At 43.4% G+C, this 20,801-nt stretch overlaps 1 protein-coding gene across 1 annotated transcript in view; it reads right to left on the bottom strand.

The window, feature by feature from the left end:
* Positions 1-20,801, bottom strand: part of CSMD2 (CUB and Sushi multiple domains 2) — a gene marked incomplete at its 3' end in the record, with an annotated part of 670,449 nt that overhangs the window by 57,441 nt on the left and 592,207 nt on the right. The window contains 5 exon segments of the mRNA XM_017884421.1: positions 1,046-1,234; positions 4,486-4,632; positions 7,332-7,520; positions 10,200-10,313; positions 10,800-10,880. Coding sequence (XP_017739910.1) covers positions 1,046-1,234; positions 4,486-4,632; positions 7,332-7,520; positions 10,200-10,313; positions 10,800-10,880 — 720 coding nt within the window.

Raw genomic sequence — 20,801 nt, forward strand, 5'->3', positions numbered from 1 at the left:
TGAATGACAGTTTTCTCATAATGCTGTGCAACTGTTGAAAATAATGGTGAGGAAGTATAATGTTAACAATAGAGGCCAGGCGCAGTGGCTCATGCCTGTAATCACAGCACTCTGGGAGGCCGAGGTGGGTGGATCACCTGAGGTCAGGAGTTTGAGACCAGCCTGATCAATATGGTGAAACCCCGTCTCTACTAAAAATACAAAAATTAGCCAGGTATGGTGGCCGGTGCTTGTAATCCCAGCTACTTGGGAGGCTGAGACAGGAGAATTGCTTGAACATGGGAGGCAGAGGTTGCAGTGAGCTGAGACCATGCCACTGGACTTCAGCCTGGGCGACAGAGCGAGATTCCATCTCAAAAAGTAGTATATAGTTAAATATACTTCCTCACCATGATTTTCAATGGTTGCACAGCATTATGGGAAACAAAATCTGTAAGAGCTTTGTACATGGATGATCCTATTTTTATAATCAATACATAAAAGACAAAAGGAAATGTGCTGAAATGTTAACAGTGGTGATCTCAGGTTTATCATTCATTTTCACTTTTATCTTTTGCATTATCTACCGTTTTTTTTTTTTCTTCTTCAGATTTTTAGTTTAAATGTATATTACTTTAAGGGAAAATACTCATAAATCATAAAAGGTAATGCATGCAAACTGACTGACACATTTCAAGTGTTTGATCAACCCACTTGCTCTATGAGCCCGAGCCCAAGCATCCCCTCTGCTGGGAGCCCTCCCCAGCTGGCCAGGAGGAAGCAGATCCCTTCTCACCTCTGGGCTCCCACAACACTGATTATACTCCTGATACAACACTTCCTTCCTCTGCCACTTTGCATTGATGTGCTCACATACCCATCTCCCCCATGGATCTCAAAACACTGAGATTGCTGTGCACTACAGATCTTCAGTAAATGCTTGTGGAAAGAATGAAATAATTATCAAAGAGTAAACCCACATTTGGAAGTGACTAGTCCTGGGACAAACCCAAGATGTGAGTTGGATCTGAGCTACCTTGTGACCCGCTTTCCACCTGGTTCTCACCTTGACAGAGAGGGATGGCTTCGCTCCACAGGTGGTAGCCCTGGGGGTGCCGGGTACAGATGGCCATGCTGTGTCCCACCAGGCGGTAGCCGGCGTTGCAGCCAAAGTGGATGGAGCCCCCGGGCTGGGTGCTGGTCTGGCCCAGGATGAAGCCATGGAGTGGAGCCCTGGGCAGGCTGCAGTAAGGGGCTGAACAACAAGATGAGGTTCAGGGAACTGGTACCAGCAGGAAGACAGCCATGGTCTTTCATGCAGGCCCCTTTCCCTTTCTTCTCCCCCATCCCCTTGTCTTTGCCATTGCCACATCCTCTGCTACTGAGGAAGGTCTGAATGGTGGATATTGAGAAACACCCAGTCAGGTTGGTAAAGCCGAAACAAAATTAAAAAAACAGAACAAAACAAAAAAACAGCTTCATGAAGCACTGGGTCCCTTTTGCGGTCCAAAGGTAGATCTGGTTGTATGGCTACATTCAGGCTCTCAAATCCCTTCAGCTTCCAAACAGACTTAGAAAGTAGAACCCAATGGGGTTGGTTCCAGAAAGCTGTGACTGCAGGGGTGGGGACTTTGACCTTAGTCAGGCCTGGGCTCCAGTCCCATTTCTGGTCTGACCAGTTTTGTAACGGGGGACAAATCACTTCGGCTCCAATTTCCTCACCTGTAAATTGGGACTGGTAATACCTACCTCACGGACTTTTGGTCAGTTTAAACTGTATATATAGACTGTGCACATAAAGCCCCCAGCACAGCGTGGGGCACTCACTGTTCAATGCTCAATAAATGGTCATTGTCCTTCTTCGTTTTGTGTGGGGGAATGCGCTGAGACGGACCTGTGGCAACCTGGGACACACATTTCCCTACAGTGCTCATTTCCCCTCCACATATGACTTCAACTTGTTTCATTCATTTATTCAACAAATAGATATCAAGTATCTATTATCTTCCAGGTGTTGTTCTAAGTGCTTGCAATACAACAATGAAGAAAACAGACCAAAATCCCAGCCTGGGCCTGGCGCAGTGGCTCACGCCAGTAATCCTTGGTCTTGGGAGGCCAAGGCCGGTGGATCACTTGAGGCCAGGAGTTCAAGACCAACCTGGCCAAAATGGTGAAACCTCATCTCTAATAACAATACAAAATTGGCCAGGAGTGGTGGTGCATATGCGCCTGTAGTCCCAGCAACTCAGGAGGCTGAGGCAGCAGAATCGCTTGAACCCAGGAGGTGGAGGCTGCAGGGAGACGAGCTCATGCCACTGCATTCCAGCCTGGGTGACAGAGTGAGACTCTGTCTCAAAAAACAAACAAACATAAAAGCAAAACAAAAAATCCCAGCCTGAAAGGACTCACATTATAAAGCCTGCCAGGGATCCTCAGGGGGAGTTCTGTGAGGCCAGCAAAGAGGGATGACCAAAGGAGCAGGCAGATAATTCTCTTTGTTTGCCCTAGGAGTCCCTGGTGGGGTCTTCCAGGCAGAGATGGATAAGGCAGGATTTGGGTGTAGGGCCCTTACAGCCTCTTTTTTGGTGATCACATCCCTCTGCCGGTGAAATTGGTGTTTTAAATAGCTGCCTTCCAAGCTGGATTTGTTTCCCTACTCTTGCTTTGCCCCTTGTGTCCTATGTGTGCCACATCCACGTGGTTACCTCCCTCAGGAACAAGAATCTCGGTTGTAAAATATACTTAGTCACAGTGACAGATGCAGGTGCAAATTACACTCATCTACTCTATCTGAATTATTAAGTACTAATTGTTGTGGCATATAATTAATTCACTTTCTACGTGGCATATGTATTGTAATTACAACTGACTCATTATCCCCAAACATGTTAGTCTTTAGAACATCAAGGAAAGGGTAACTCCTTAATAGCGTTCAGTTCCTAATTAGCAACCAGTAGAGTGAAATGCTACCAAACTGCTGTATTTCCTGTTGGAGTGAGCAGCTGCCAGGAACTCAGCCTGAGTCACCCCTAAGAGGCACCTTAAAGTGTCTTTTTCATCATGCGGACACTGAGGCCTGAAGTGCCTTGCTTAATAATCCCACAGCTAGTGGGTGAGAGAGCTGGTCACTGACACTGGGGCACTCAGTCATTGCAGCCTCCCAGACCCCTCCTCTGTGTGCACCAGGGAAAGGAGAGGTTGGATGGACTTTGCAGAGGATGTAGGCTCTGAGACAGTCAAGACCCACCTCCTTCCAGGAGCCCTCAGCTTCCTCTGGTTGGCTCTTCCCCGAAAGCTACACCCAGGGATTCTTTAAGGCTGTTCACCCGCTAAGTATGGGCTGGTCTTGCAAGTAGGAGACCCATGAGAAGAGATGGACTGTGGCAAGTGGGACTTCAGGTACTGAATTTGACATTCCTTCCAACCAAGATTTTTTTTTTTGAGACAGAGTTTCACTGTTGTTGCCCAGGCTACAGTACAGTAGCATGATCTCGGCTCACTGCAACCTCCACCTCCCAGGTTCAAGCGATTCTCCTGCCTCAGCCTCCTAAGTAGCTGAAATTACAGTTGCACACCACCACGCCTGGCTAATTTTTGTATTTTTAGTAGAGACAGGGTTTCACCATGTTGGTCAGGCTGGTCTCAAACTCCTGACCTCAGGTGATCTGCCCGTCTTGGCATCCCAAAGTGCTGAGATAACAGGTGTGAGCCACCACACCTGGCCCCCAACCAATATTCGTTAGAAATTTGTCCATCATTTGCCTGGAATGTAGGCCAAAGGTAGCCAGGGGAAAGAGTGCTGAAAGGGAACTGGTGCATGATGGAACCCCCCATGGTCTTAAGTAATTCATTTCTGCCTCCAAGCTTGTGGAGCCCAGTCAGCAGTTCACTGAACCCACCTTCCTTCAAAGTGAGCATCAAGCAGCTTGTGAAGTTTTCTTCCAACCACAGACAGTAATTCCCATGATGTGAGATCAGATAAATTCAATTTTCTCCATCTCATTATATTCCCAGGAATATTTTTTTTGGTCCTTATAGATTGTTGCCTGGGCCAGTCTTTGGCCTTTTGGTCTGACTCTGTTGATAAGATATGGCTTCCTGAGCAGAAGAAAGGCACCTGGCCTTGAAATATAGCCCATCCTTTGCTGCCTGCTTAACATCTGCCCATCAGAGATCCATGCCTTAGGGCTTTTTAGTTTTAAGAAACTTTTATTAGCATTTCCTAACTTTCTTAAAGGAAAAGGATCACTGTTAGGTACTATCAGATCATATAAAATAGTTAAACTTATCCTGAAGACACAGTCTGGCTGTATGAGAAGAAAAGAGGGAAGAGGTTCAAAGAGGGGAATGGAATAGAAAAATAGGAGGTAGGGGAATGGCAAAGACCACTTAGCTTCAGGTGAGGCAGACTTAGAGGAGGGGAATGGCTGCCCAGTCTCCACAGAGGAGCTTGCAGCTTTGATGAGGAGAGGGCCTGTGGCTTATTTGTGTGTTTTTTTCACTCACCTGAATAGCGAATCTTAAAGCCCTTCCGATTGTAGGCGTGATCAGACGACCAGCGCAGGTACACAGAGTTGCTTGAGCTGGTGACAATCAGGGGAGCTGAGTAATTCCCACTGAGGGCTTTCAGCAGAGGACTCTGTCCTGACGGACCTGGGGTGAGAAGGACGCAGGATTACAGACCATGGAAGTCATCACAGGGAGCCTCCAGGGAAGACCTCAGGGCTCAGAGGGTGGGGTGACTTGTTCAGAGTCAGCAAAATCATTTGTACTTGCACTCCTCTCTCTGCATCCACAGGCATTGCTCAAGGTGCTCTTTTCTCCCGAGCCCAGCTCTAAAGCAGTACTCAGGAAGTCCCTGCCTACCTATAGCAGCTGGCAGGTAAGATGAAATTGATTTGCATTTTGAGATTTGACCAAGGTCAACTAGCTGGTTAGTGGAAGAGCTGGTTTTCAAACTGGGAACTTCTTCCACTTGGCCACCCTACTTCTCTTATGTGTATTTAAGCTCACGCCTGTAATCCCAGCACTTTGGGAAGCTGAGGCAGGTGGATCACTTGAGCCCAGGAATTTGAGACCAGCTTGGGCAACATAGCAAGACCCCATCTCTACTTTAAAAAAATACAAAAATTATCTGGTCATGGTGGTGCGTACCTGTAGTCCCAGCTACTGGGGAGGCTAAGGCACGAGAATCGTTTGAACCCAGGAGGCTGTGAGCCAAGATCGCACCACTGCACTCCAGCCTGGGTGACAGAGCAAGACTCAGTCTCAAAACAAAACAAAACAAAAAAAAACAAAACAAAACAGCTCAGTGCCTGCCATATAGAAAAAATATTTATGGAATGCATACATAGTAATAAAGCTAGAGGAAAATGTCATATCTGGGGGTCATAAGTAATAGAGCTCCCTAATACTGCTTTTGAAAGCTCTTTGAGAAAGACCTCCCTCTTCTTTTGTTCTACCTTAAGTGCCTGAGATTGCATCCCGAAGGGGCTGGTTGAAGGGGCACAGAATATAAAGCTGGATAATCCATAACACAGGATTTATCACTTTGGAAAAGGCCCTGAGTGATGGCTCTACTATGCCACTAAGACAGCTCTTAGAAGCTTGGAAAAAGTAATGGATCATATTAAACACCAGAACTGCCATGCAAACTGTGAAGGGAAAAGCTCGGAGAAGTGGCATGCTGGGCTAGGTCTGCTGACCATAGTTCTCAGGAAGACCTGGAGGACACTCCATTTACGAAAGCAATCAGGAGGTGAGGAGCTCCAGCCTTCCTGGAGGGGGTGAGCACCAGCATTGCTGAAAACCTGAGTAACTAATGGCTATCCTCTGTGGGTCAAAACTGATGGGAAGAGAGACTCGGCTCCCTAGCGGCAATGGGGATGAGAAGATCCTAGAATACAGAGGCCAGGTGGAATTACTTAACAGTCAGAAGCAAAGTTGGCGTAATTACTAAAATGGGAAGCAAGGCTGGAATGGCAGCTGGGAGAGCCTGGCCTACGGGATCTACAAAGATGGCTCATAGAACATGATGTTCCTAAGGGCAAAGTAAATAGGAAGCCAAGAAGAGCAGCCCAAACAAGTATGACTAGATGAACAAAATAGATCATGAGTAGATCTATGAGCAGGGTGAGAAAAGCTGCCCCCAGCGGAAAGGTGCAATCCCCTGCCCAGTTTGCAGACTTGAGCCAGGTTTCATTTCCCAAGAGGCTGGGTCCCTATGAAAAAAGTCCCTGCACAATGACAGTAATTGTATATAGCAGTTGTTCCTACAGTTCTTCCCCCCAAAGACCTACTACTGTGTACTCAGAAAACAGAATATTATAGACAAGGGAATGTTCAGATATATCAAAGACTTCTGGATACAGGATGTTAGTTGATGCTGATACCTGGGGGTCCAAAGCATTATCACACCCCTCCTCTGTGAGAGGAGGGGTATATGAAGGTTGTTTTGAGAATAAATGGAGTCCTGGACCAGGTCCGTCTCACAGTACACAATAAAGTAGGAGCCTCAACTGTAACAGCTATGTAGGCGCATATCTTTATTAGCACAGATTAACACAGCCTTGGTTACATAGAATGTAGCTATTGATCTATCCATGTAGTCTTTTTCATACCCTTCAGAAAGGAGGATCAGAAGCAGTTTGCATTCACATGAGGTAGACAACAGTATACATTCATGGTTTCCCCCAGAGCTATGTTACTTCTCCTGCTCTCTGTCATAATAGAGTATAAAGGGATGTGGACCATCTGGACATCTTGCAGAATATAACATATTGGTTCACTTTATTGAGGACATCATATTAATCAGATCTGAGGAGTGAGAAGGGACAATTAGTGCTTTGGCAAGATGCCTTTGCAAGATGCATGTGCTCCAGAGGGTAAGAGATAAATCCTACAAAGTTTTGCTGTGAAATTTTTAGGGTCCAGTGGTCTGAAGCATGCTGAGACATGCCCTCCAAATTAAAGAGCAAATTATTGCACGTTTTCCCTCTTAAAGCCAAAGAAGCAGCAGTTTGGTAGATCTCTGGGTTTTGGAGGAAGCACACTCTTCACTTGGGAATACTGGTATGACCCATTTATCTGCTGACATTAACAGGAACAGCTTTGAATGGGAGCTACAGCTAAGAAAAGGTTCGGTAACAGGTTCAAGTTGCAGTACAAGCAGCTCTGCTGCTTGGGCCATGCCACCCCTCAGGTCCCACGGCCTTGGGGTTGCTGTGGTTAGGGAAGGACATGTGGAGCTTCTGGCAAGCCCTGATAGGAAAACTGGAGCACAGACTCCTCGGGTTCTGGAGCAAGTCCATGTCTTCTGCAGCAGAGAACTATGCAGCATTTGACCGACTTACCATCAAAAATCTCAAACTCATCATACTGCTTCTCACTGAGGAAGTACTCCACTGTGAGGGAGATGTTATAGTCAGGCTCCACTCTCACCAGCCAAGAGCAGGTCTGGAACTGGGGATAGCTTCCAGGGTAACTCTGGCTCAGGATCACGCCTGTGGAGTCTGTCAGAAGCTCATTTGTTGGGCAGTGCACTGGGAGAAAGAAAGAGAAACACCAAGTATGTGGGGGTGGAGATGAAACTATGGCCAACACATCTGCTTTTCCCAATATAAAAGACAACCATTAGAAAATCAGTATTTGAGCACATTCAAGTCAGATCCCACATCCATCACTGTGCTGCTCCATGACATGAGGTGGCCTCAGATCTTGTGTCAATATTGCAGTCTTTCTGGGACTTGGGCTTCGCCAGTTGGTTGGAATCACTTCCTAGTTAAGTTGTGTGTTCTACTACCTGGTTTTGAGTAGGGGAGGATGGAACATACATGCAGACAGCAGTAAGGCTTCCCCAGATCCAAAGAAGATAATCTATAAAATGGGTTTTATTTGAACAAAGATGGTGCTGTATAGGGCAGAGGTAAGTACATGGGATTTTGAGTCAAATACACCTGGATTTATAGCCCATCTCTGCCGCTTACTACTGGTGTGGTCTTGAACAAGTTATCTCCTCTCTGTGTGATGGCTTCTCCATCTCTAACACAGAGATAACACAGACTTTACAGGGCTGTTGTGAGCATTATATAAAACATTATATGCTGGGTGCAGAGGCTCACGTCTGTAATCCCAGCACTTTGGGAGGCTGGGGCGGGTGGATCAGGAGGTCAAGAAATCGAGACCATCCTGGCCAACATGGTGAAACCCCATCTCTACTAAAAATACAAAAATTATCTAGGTGTGGTGATGCGTGCCTGTAGTCCCAGCTACTCGGGAGGCTGAGGCAGGAGAACTACTTCCCGGGAGGCAGAGGTTGCAGTGAGCCAAGATTGTGCCACTACACTCCAGCCTGGCAACAGAGTGAGACTCCATCTCAAAAACAAAAAAAACAAACAAAAACAAACAAACAAAAAAATATATATAATATGAAATAATATATGTAAAGCATGCAACATAGTGCTGCAATAAATTGTAGAGGGAATGATGATAACTGCATCTTGGACAGAAAGGTCTCAGAACTTGGCTGTGGCCTAATTAGTAGGATTAACATAGCTAAAGAAAAAAATGTCATTCTAAGGAAGACATTGAGCTTGGAACTTAGGAAAGGAGGAGCTGGAGGGGCAGGATTGGTTTTTTTGTCATCACCATGAATAGGAGGGAAGCTGCTGGTTCAGAGAGGCCCTTCTCCAGCACTGAGTCCTGGAGCACAGGCAAGCATCACAGCATGAAAGCAATTTCAGGACAATCCACCGCCATTTGCTTGGGTTGTGGACACCAAAGCAAAATTCTGAGGACTAAATCAGCTTCTTCATTACATTGTTCTTTCAGTACAAAGGTGTGCATTGACAATAGTTGTAAGTATTCTGATCACTGCACACAGAGAAATCAGTATTTTGCAGTAGATGTGCCTTTAGACAGGCTTCCTGGGCATGCTGGATTCTGGGACACTGGTAAAAGGGAGTTTCTGGAACTGCAAGGCCAAAAATTAATCCCTGGATTACAATCTCAGGTAATGCTATTTTGGGTAGAAGACTTTGCTACGGGCTGTCCACCCATCTCACCTCTGCCTTCAGAGAAGTGAGGCTTGGTAATCAGCACTGGGGCTGGGCTCCTAGACAGAGTCTTGCTATGGCCCAGAATTTCACAGGACTTATCCAGGCTTCTGCCTGAGTAGCTTTGAAAGATACTCACTGACTTTTCCCAATAGAGCTTCCTTTTTAATTTTAAGGAGAGAAGGAAAACAAATGTCTTCTAGGAGGAAACTCGCTTAGCTGTGACATGCTCCTGATTTCACTAATCCGACGACCAGCACAGGGCACTGAGATGTAGTGATACTTAAGTTCTCTTAGGCCTCGTGGTCCCCTCCTGCCTCTACTGGGTCTGCTAGTCCTCACTGTCAGTCCATATTGCAGGTTCTTCCTACTCTTGCTTTCCCAGAAGTGAGGGAAAGGCTAACTTGTTTCCCCATAGGCTACTGAATATTTGCAGGTAGCAGTAGTTCTAGCAACAGTAGTTGCACTAGCGATAATATTAACAGCAGACATGGAGCAATTACTGCATGCCAGGCATCATCTTAAACTTGTTTATGTTATTAACCCATTTAATACCCCCATGGCATAAGTACTATCATTATCCTCAGTTTACAGAAGGGAAGACTGAGGGTAGGACAATCAGGTACCTTGCCTTAGGTCAGATGCCTGATGAGTGGAGACTATTTTTTGATCTTAGTTGGGGTGACTAGCTGAAGAGAATTCATTTCTGTCAAGGCATAGTACACTGGAATACAGACTGCTGTGGTCTCTCAGTTGCCTGGTTTGGCACACAGCACCTTGAGTGCATCCATGCATCAGTAAAGCAGGGATGGTGTGTGTGAGCCTACCCTTCCCTGAGGGCCCAGGGAGGGACTTCCTCCTTCCAGTACTCAGTATGCAATTCCAAGAAATTTCCAGGAAAAAAAAAAAAAGCAGATGGAAATAGATGTGGCCACTGTGGCCAATTCACAGGTTCAGACATCAGAAGAGGGCAGAGAACCTATCCAGAGTGATCACTCACTCATTCCACATGCACTCACTCATTCATCAGACAACATTTACCAAGAGAACTTCCATGTTACGGGGCAGTGACTGAGCTGAGAACTGGGAATAGAAAGAGGAGCAAAACAAGGGCTTTGTTTAGGAGGAACTTCTAGGCCCCATACAGATGCGGCTCCATGCAATTACCTTCACATATTGGGGGTGGGCCTTCAAACTGCAGGTAGGTTCCAAGTTTGCAGGTCAGAATTTCATTCCCCACTAAGGTAAAGCCAGGGAGGCATCTGTAGCGTACGATGTCACCTGTCAAAGAAAGACTAACATGTAGACTCTCTTAAGAAGTCTGGTCAGGGCTGATGGGCACCCATTAGTACCTTGAACCCACTTCCAGGTGAGATAATCAGAGGCGGATCATGTTCTGTTCACACTTAAATAACTAGCTCGGCTCCCATCAAATGGCCCAGACAACTGCTCCCCTCTCACAGCTCAGCCTTGCCTGAGCCTCGGAATGTTTCATATTTCAGGACATTTTATACTGTCTTGCATGGATTTATTTCTCAAAAAGATGCTGACTTGAATCACAGGAGAAAACTGTTTTCCTGGCTCCCCTTTTGATTTTATTTTGGGTGCAAACTCAGTGGACAGAACCTGCTGGCACAGGTCCTAGTGTTTCTCTCTCCATAGACAGGAGCAGGGGGTAATAGCCACTGACCCAACAGCTCCCACCGCCACCTTCCCTTCCTTCCCCAGTCCTGGGCTCACAGTTCTTGCTGGCTTGGGAGGTGGTACCTATGTTAAATTCTTCATTCTCTGTGACGACTTCGGCATTGGGGAGGATGGTGGGAGGAGGGCATTTGGTGAGTGGATAAGCTGAAAAGATAAAAGCAGGCAAGTCAGGGTAAGATCATCGCTCTCCAGGTATGCTGTCATTCATTTGTTCAATTCTTCACTTTCTCATCCCTCATTTATTCACATACAGATATTCGTGAGTACTTATCTGTAAACAGGGCAAGTTTAGCCAAGTCCTTTTTGCTTATCTTCTGTCATCCTTATTGAAATCAATAATAACAAAGGAGGGGCAATCTAAGAAGTCAGTGACACCATCACCAGCACTGAAGGGTGGGAGAGGAGCGTTTTCTGAGTGCCTCGTGGATATTAGCTGTTTTATAGGCTGCCACTCAAACCCTCACAACATCTGACCGCACTGTGAGGTGCTCTTACTCTACTCGTGAGCAAGTGAGATTCAGAAAGGTGAAGTAAGTTCCTCAAGGTCACATAGTAATTAGGTGGCCCAGGCAGGATTTGAATCCAGGTCTGGCTGCTCCCAAACCCTGTATTCTTCCCACCACTGAGCATCACATGCTGTACGTGGCTTCTGCGATTACCCACCGAAGTCAGCTAACAAGCTGACCCTTCTGATCTGTGACCAGATACTTCTGGCTTCACAAATTTTCTAGACTGGAATTCATCCCTATGGGCAGAGACTGAATGATGCTAGAGGCAGGATGCTATTTACTGAGGCAAAGTTCAGTACGGGCTCATAACCTGGCTTTTATTACTGGCACAGAGTCAAGTTCTACACAAGTGTTAGCTGCTCTTGCTGCTGCTGCTATTGTTATTATTGTTACTATTTCCAATCACCCCAATCCGTGCTATATTAAGAAAGTGTTCTTTAATAACACAAATATAATCATTATCATTGAAGAAAATTTGAGGTATTCTATGGAACACTAGGAAGAAATCAAACTCATCCATTGCCCTCTCAGAATAATGACTGTTAACCAATTACAGTACGTTCTTGGAGTGTTCATTCTCTGCATATATAAATATTTTTGTTTTACACAACTTGCATTATATGTTATATATTTTGTGTTGATCTTTGCACACTTACTATTACATTACAAGAATTTCCCATATAATTAAATTTCTTCAAAAATATGATTGAAATAACTTCATAGGATTTAATCATACAGATTTGCTAGAATGTATTTAACAGATGCCCTGTTAACCATTGAGGTTTCCAAAAGTTTTGCAATTTAAAATAAAGCTGCCATGAAATCTTTTTTTGTAAATGCATCTTTTATGGTTTTTTTCTTTTTTACCTAGAAAAGATTCAAGTACATGACCCTTTTGAAAGTACAGATGTCTCCTGCTGAGTGTCAGTAATCCTTTCCTGGAAATCAAATGTTCTGTGTAAAGACATTAACTAGGAGCCTATATCCCATCATTTTAAGTGGGAAAAAATGATACTATGTTGTACTTCAACCCAAAATCCAAAAAGTAATTAAGACAAAATAAAATACCTAAATATATGCAACAAACCATTATGTTAGTAGTTAAATACTTAAAACATCACAATCACCCAACAACATGGCATGACAAAACAGTGCCTCTGTGCATTGCATACTGTACCATCAACATCCAGTGCACCGTGAAGTCTTGCAGCTTGAGACATTATAAAACTCTAGGCAGAAAGAAGGTCTAGCTATGAAAGGCTTGGTGGGAATGCATTCAGGACTGGCGCTAGGTGGTAGAGTACAGTTCACAATGAACAGCATGGAGTGACATCTCAGAGCCAGCAGCCTCTGAGACACACATCCCCGCCATGGAATTGGAGCCCCTTTCCAAAAGTCCGCACGAGATTCTGACATTTTACCAATTGTAGTTGGAATGCAACTTGAGACTTTCCCTGCATATAGATTTATTTAAAATGGTGTATTATGTTTTGGGGGATCTAAATGTAAATGTTTTCTGTAGACGCATTCGCTGAAATGTATTGTATTGAGAGATACGTAAGCTCTCTGAAATGTGGGTGCTAAAACTAAGAGGCACTCTTGAGGTAACCAAATGGGTTTACCTTTGATTTAACATAAACCAGGAAGGGCCACATCCGCGCTCGCTGCATGCTTCCATTTTGCCCTCCAGGAAAACGGTTCCCATTGATACTGTGAACAGAGTGACAGTTTCTCCAGCACTGGGCACCATCATTCTTCTTTTACCCAGTTCGTGTAATGATTGTGTATGGAGGGCTCACCCTGGGTCAGGCACTGTGTCAGGTGTTGAGGATACAAGAACAACCAAAACAAATACATCCCTTGCCCTCACAGAACTTAGGGCCAGCTGGGAGAGATAGTCATCTGTTTTAATCTTTGTTAACTTGCTAAACAAAAAAGCAGCATTTATTTTATTTTAATTGGCATTTAATAACTAATTAGGCTACACATTTTTCACATGTTAATGGCCTATTTGCATCTCTCTTTTTAACTGTCTATTAAAAGAGTTGCGATAAACCAATATGTTAGAAGTTTAAATACTTAAAACATCACTTCATGATCACCCAACAATATGACGTGACAAAACAGTGCCTCTGTGCACTGCATACTGTGTCATCAACATCCAGTGCGCTGTGAAACCTTGCAGCTTGAGACATTATAAAACTCTAGGCAGAAAGAAGGTCTAGCTATGAAAGACCTTCTTTGTCCCTATTTTTCTTATAAATTTGAAGAACTCTGAATATTCAAGGTTGACCTTAGCCGGTTAATTATATTTTCCCAGTTTATCATTTGCTTGGTTTTATTTATGGCACTTTTGATTTGTAGAAGTATTAAGTTTTTATGTAGCCAATTATACTTTTTCTTAATAAGTTAAAAAAAATTGGTGCCTTCCATTCCCAGCGTCATACTTATCTTCGAAACTTCTAAGGCATACTAAACTTTTCCAGGAAAAACATGAATAAAAACAAATCCCCACTTAAATACAGCCTGCGTACTTTATATTTTGTGATTACTGTTTTGACTGGGGTCATTTGCCATTACATTTTAAAACTTTTTTTTTTTTTTTTTTAGCAGGGTCTTGCTCTGTCACCCAGACTGGAGTACAGTGGCACAATCACAGCTCACTGCAGCCTTGACCTCCTGGGCTTAAACTATCCTCTCACCTCTGCCTCCCAAGTAGCTGGAACTACAGGCTCATAGGCTCATGCCACCACACCTGGCTAATTACATTTTTTTTTTTTTTGGTAGAGATGGGATTTCATGATATTGCCCGGGCTGGTCTCAAACTCCTGGGCTCAAGTGATCTTCCCACCTTGGCCTCCCAAATGGGATACTAAAAAGCAGCAAAACAAAAATTTCCCAACTCTCACCATCTAGGCATAAGTATTGTAAGATTTTGCTGTAGGATCTTGGGTCTTTTACAGACACACCCTCCCTGTTTCCCATCACACACACACACACACACACACACACACACACACACACACACACACTCTTACCACGTTGATGGTATCCCACTGTATCTACCATGTTATTGCTACAGAAGTCTGGGGCAGGGGACATCCAAGGCTGACTCCCTATTTCATTTTGTGAATACCCTCCTTCTTCCCCTGGGGGGAAGAGGGTGAGGTGCTGAGAGAGCGTAGCCAGATTCTGGTGTGTGTGAACATGTGAACTGCTGGGCGGTGGGCAGCTGCTTTATTAATGTTAGGCAGCAGTGGGCTCAGCAGCAGCCATTGTGAGCAATGGTCCCTATCGTCTTCCTGGGAACATTATTCCTCAAGCTGCTGGGTGTCCTGGATTGGCCTTTCATTTGAAGCTTTTATTTATCTATTTTTTTTTTTTTTGGAAATGGAGTTTCGCTCTTGTTGCCCAGGCTGGATCCCAATGGTGTGATCTTGGCTCATGGCAACCTCCGCCTCCTGGTTTCAAGCAATTCTCCTGCTTCACCCTCCTGAGTAGCTGGGATTATGGGCATGCGCCACCACGTCTGGCTCATTTTGTATTTTTAGTAGAGATGGGGTTTCTCCATGTTGGTCAGGCTGGTCTTGAACTCCCAACCTCAGGTGATCCGCCCACTTTGGCCTCCAAAAGTGCTGGGATTACAGGCGTGAGCCACTACACTCAGCCTCATTTGAAACCTTTAAAACCAAATTAGCTTAGAAAAAAAAAAAAAAAACAAACGTGAGCTCACATGGTTCATTTGAGCTTACCAAAGGACTGAGGCTCTGCTTTTGAATTTGGAGTCCATGCCCAGCCAATATTGAAATGCCTTCCTTTGCCTTTGTTTCTTGCTTGTATCTCTTTTTCAGAACATCACAAGGAGTGGTGAGTGTGGTCTAGGGTGGGAGTCCATGATCACTGTATTTTCTTGTGATACCATCACCTGAGTTTTTAAAATCACCTGCTTTTTTTTCTGCACTGAACAATATAAAATAAACATTTCCCTAAATCAATGAATTGTATTCTACATGAATGATTCTTTTTCTTTTCTTTTTCGAGACAGGTTCTCATTCTGTCACACAGGCTGGAGTGCAGTGGCACAATCATAGCTCTCACTGTAACCTCAAACTCTTGGGCTTAAGTGATCCTCCCACATTAATCTCCTGAGTATCTGGGACTGCAGACATGCACCACCACACCCAGCTAATTTTTTTTTTTTTGGTAGAGGCAGAGTCTCACTATGTTGCCCAGGTTTGTACATGAATGATTTGTAATGACTGTATCTTTCCCCCTCTCTCTCTCTCTCTGAGCATATATTTTAAATTTATAGTATCTAATGTCTTACTATTTTTACATTTAGATTATTTCTAATTTCCCTGTTATAACATATCAAGCAATATCTTCATGCAAATATCTTTGCATAATTCCCAGAAGTAGGATTACTGGGTCCTAGGTTGTATTCATTGGGAACCTTTGGATGTAAATAAATCAATTCAGGCTAGAATAAGCAAACACCCTCTCAGAGAAGAGAACCGAAGGGTGGATTTGCAGCCAGACTTCACAAAGGTAGAGGACAAGGAACTGAAGGGCCATCAGAAACCAAGGAAATTTTCCCATGTCTCAATCATTCTCTTTCTGCACATAGGATTGTTCTACTTTTTGGTCCACATGGAAAGTAGAAGAGCAGCAATCCATTGCACTTGGATTTTTATCTTCTCTTTTCAGGAGATGGGTCCAGGCAAAAGTAGAATCTCTTGGGTCCTATTTCAAGTTCCCAAGAGAGAACATCTGACTGCCCCTGCTGCAGTCAGCTCAGGTGTCCACCTCTGGTCCAAGCTTCTGTGGCTGGGGGGGCAGGTGTGTGCGTGGAGGGGTGTCACAACGTAGAAACAGCTGCCAAGTGCCCAGGGGAGAGGGGCAGTTAAAGAGAACATTATGAGTGGCACAAGCACCACAAAGTGATTTGAATGTGTAGCTAACCATATTGTGCTAAGGTTTTGATATGCAATTCTCAAACCACCTATCACTAAGTGGGCATCTTCCTGCAACCTTCCTAATTGGATAATCACTTAAAAAATTATCATGACATATGTGTACACTCATGCTCTTAGCAGCGTTATTCACAAAAGCTAAAAGGTAGAAGCAACCCAACTGTCCATAGAGGGATGAACAGATGAACAAAATGTGGTCTATACTAACGTTATTAATAAATATAGACCACATGTGTGGAATGTTATTCTGCCTTAAAAAGGAAGGAAACTCTGACACATGTTATAACATGGATGAACCTTGAAGATATTATGAATTCTGCATTTTTCTTTGATTGTTACTGCTGTTGTTTACGTTTGCCCAATATAATCTCTGGCCATCCTTTTATCTTTAAACTGTATCACAGTGTCTTAGTCATGTTCCTGGTATAGAAAATATAGTTGAATATTATTTAGGTTAATCTAAGTGTATTAGTCCATTTTCATGCTGCTGATAAAAACACACCTGAGACTGGGGAATTTACAAAAGAAAGAGGTTTATTGGACTTGCAGTTCCACGTGGCTGGGGAGGCCTCATAATCATGGCGGAAGGTGAAAGGCATGTTTCACATGGAGTCAGACAAGACAAGACAGAGCTTGTGCAGGGAAACTCCCATTGTTTACAACCATCAGATCTTGTGAGACTTATTCACTATCACAAGAATAGCACGGGAAAGGCCCGCCCCCATAATTCAATTACCTCCCATCAGGTTCCTCTCACAACATATGGGAATTGTGGGAGTTACAATTCAAGATGAGATTTGGGTGGGGACACTAAGATCACTAAGAGTCTTTTGTTTGTTAACAGGAAATTGAACTTTAGTAAATTTGCATTTTTCATTATAATTGAATGATTTTATTCCACTGCTTTATCTTATTTTGTGCTTGCTGTATCTTTGTCCTTGAATAGTTTGCTTTGTTTTCTGCCTTTTATATTTGGAATATCTTTTACATGTTTTTTTCTTTTAGTGATTTAGAAGTATTCTATTTTAAATATATTAGTGACTAAAATATATACTCAAAATCCTTATTTCTGTAGTGATCAAAGTCAACAATTGGAAAATAGATATTGATTTCACCTTCACAAAAGATAAGGACATTCTCTTATCCCTTTTCCACCTTCTTGCACATTTATTAATATAAAATAATTATTTTTAGTCTTTTAAGAATTATTGTATTTGCACTGCTTTGAATTCATGTTTCCATTATTATTTAGCTTTAAGTTTGTGCTTAGCTAGTATCAACACTTCCCATTTTTATCTTTTCTTTTATTCATCTTGTCTATTTTGAGTTATTGGTGCATCTGGAGTTCATCCGGGAGTTACAGTCAGCTGGAGTTACAGTCCAGCTTGAGATAGAGTGGCACTAATTGTAAACTCTTGGATCCCTGCAAATAACAATTTCCTGCATTCACACATGAAGCCCCAACTTTTCTCCCCTTCAACATCACCTCCTTCATTTTCTGTAATCTAATGTCAAAAATTAGCTTGAGAGTTGTCTGATTTCGGTTCCCTTGAGCTAACTTGCTCAGCCTGGATTCTTGTAGATTTCCCCTACTCCTCATCCTTATAAGTTGAAAAAATTGCCAGCTTCTTTTTCATTTTTCTTGGTATACAGAGAGCTCCTTTATATACACAGGTTTTCTTTCATCTCAGAAAAGTTTTATCATTTCCATTTTGTTCCTTTCTTCCTGAATGCTTGTTATCAGTGTCTTGGCTCTTTGTCCACTGGGTCTCCTTATTTCTCATCTTCTATCTTCTCTCTACCACTTTCACGCCTCTGCCCTTCTCCGTATTTGTGTTGAGATTTTCAGGTTTGTCCTCCCCATCTTTGCGTTGTTTTTCTACAGTGTTGCTTCTTCTCTCTGCTGATTCTTGTGCTGATGAAAATTATGCTATTCTGTTTCTTTTCAGTCTTACTATTTTTTAGTATCTAGTTTCCCTTGGAAATAAAAGTTTTAATTTGGAGCAGCCACAAAGGTATGGGAGAAGTTGGAAATATAGTACAAAAATCTTTTTCCATGAATCATTTGCTAGTAAGTCGCCAGCATGATGCCCTATAACCCCAGAATATCTTAGTGTATTTCCTACAAACAAGCACATTCTCCCACATAACCACAAAACAACCATCAACATCGGGAAATTAACACTGACATACTACTGCCATCGAATCTTCACATCTCATTCAAGTTTCACCTGTTTTTCCGATAAATTCCTTGAAAATTTATTGATCCAGTTCTGAATCACATGTTGCATTTCATTGTTATGTCTCTTTGGTCTCCTTTAGTCTGGAATGGTTCCCATGTCTTTACTTGACCTTCAGGACTTTTACACTTTTGAAGATTGCCTGTTGGGGAGTTGACACTACGTCCTTCAAGTTAGGTTTGCCTGGTGTTTCCTCCTGATTACGTTCAGCTTATGCTTCTGCAACTGGATAATTACAGAACTGATGTTAGCTTCTTCTCACTGCATCCTCTCAGCCAGGGTATGATTTCAATTTGTCCCATTATTGATGAGGTGGGTGTGTCTTCCAGTCTTCTCCACTTCTTCTTCCCTTTGTTATTATTGTGTGTGTGTGTGTGTGTGTGTGTGTGGTGGTGGGTAGTCTGAAGTTATGTAAATATCCCATTCCTTAAAATAACTTGTAATTGGCCGGGCATGGTGGCTCATGCCTGTAATCCCAGCACTTTGGGAGGCCGAGGCAGGCAGATCACGAGGTCAGGAGATGGAGACCATCCTGGCTAACACGGTCAAACCCTGTCTCTACTAAAAATACAAAAAAATTAGCTGGGCGTGGTGGCAGGCGCCTGTAGTCCTAGCTACTCAGGAGGCTGAGGCAGGAGAATGGCATGAACCCAGGAGGCGGAGCTTGCAGTGAGCCGAGATCGCACCACTGCACTCCAGCCTGTGCAACAAAGTGAGACTCCATCTCAAAAAAAAAAAAAAAAAAAAAGTTGTAATTAATGTCTGTGTGGATATATATAGTATTCTGCTTGATTCAATAGGTTACCACCATTTCTTGCTATTTTAAAAGACTTTGATTCTCAAATTATTCCCAATATGGTCAGTGAGAACCCCTCCAAGCCAGCTTCTATGTCCCTTTGACATGTCTCCATCATGCCTTGGGCATTTCCTTACTTTCTGCCATAAGATATTCCTGGCTTGTCTTCTACTTTCTCTGCCCCAGGCTTGAGATCAGCCATTTCTTCAAGAAACCCTGGTCCATTTTAGCAGAAAATGTTGTTTAGGAACCAATGCCTAGATTCAGGAACTAATGAGCTAGATGTGCTCATTACTATTGAAGAATCATCGCTCTGAAGCCTTCTCAGTAGAAAAAGCTAAGAAATGTATGTGCATACACACATGTACTCATACATGCCCCACCCACACACTCATATTTTCTTCCATTTCTCTACACATTGAAAACCATAAGCTCACACTAATACGTCCAATTCAAATTTAACGCCATTGGGTATATTACAATTTTTGCTCTCTATATAGTTCTAACCCTCTTCTCTGACAGTGAGACACCTGCCTTCTATTGTCCTTAAGGTATTAACTTATTTGATCAATAACCCATCTGGAACCAAGGTCTCATTTCTGTTGACCCCTCCCTCCTCACTCTACTTGGGCTCTGACTTCCTTTGCTGGGCTGATCCTTCTCTGTGTGGATGCCCGACTTCCTCTGCTTGGGGTCCAATACCCTACATAGATGTCTGCTCATCCTGCGCAGAGCTCTGACACCTTGTGCCAGCTCCATCCCTGTACAGATACCTAAACTCCAGCTGCCCGTGCCAGGCAGCCCATCAGTATGGCTCCCCCCGACACCCTGGCCTCAGCTACAATGGTTCACACTCCCTCTTGCCTGACAAGTATGGATGCTGTATTAGTCTGTTCTTACACTGCTAATAAAGACATACTTGAGATTGGGTAATTCATAAAGGAAAGAGGTTTAATTGACTCACAGTTCAGCATGGCTGGGGAGGCCTTAGAGAATTTACAATCATGGGAGAAGGGGAAGCAAACATGTCTTTCTTCCTTCACAGCAGGAAGGAGAAGAATGAGAGCCCAGCGAAGGCGGGGAAGCCCCTTATAAAACCACCAGATCTCATGAGAACTAACTCACTATCATGAGAACAGGATGGGGAAACTGGCCCCATGATTCAATTATCTCCATCTGGTCCCTCCCATGACATATGGGGATTATGGGAACTACAATTCAAGATGAGATTTGGGTGGGGACACAACCAAACCATATTAGATGTCTTTGCTTTGTCCCATCTCACAGCTTTAGGACTGAATTGTTCAAGGGGGGAAGGGAAGAGATTTAGCTTTCCTTTTATTTATCTCTTGGCCAGACCTTTCTTTTCATTTGTGTGCTGTCTGAACATTTCACCTGTTATTTGGAGTCCATGTTATCCAGATTTATACTAGAAGAAGATGTTTCCCAAAATTTATTTCTATTACTTCTAGTTCCTAAACCATGTTTTTTTGAAGGGCATTTTTCTCTGTAATTCAAATTTCATGTTCTAATTTTTAATGTTATAA

This window comes from Rhinopithecus bieti, unplaced genomic scaffold, assembly GCF_001698545.2.
Source record: "Rhinopithecus bieti isolate Rb0 unplaced genomic scaffold, ASM169854v2 scaffold_13029, whole genome shotgun sequence".
Classification (NCBI taxonomy): domain Eukaryota; kingdom Metazoa; phylum Chordata; class Mammalia; order Primates; family Cercopithecidae; genus Rhinopithecus; species Rhinopithecus bieti.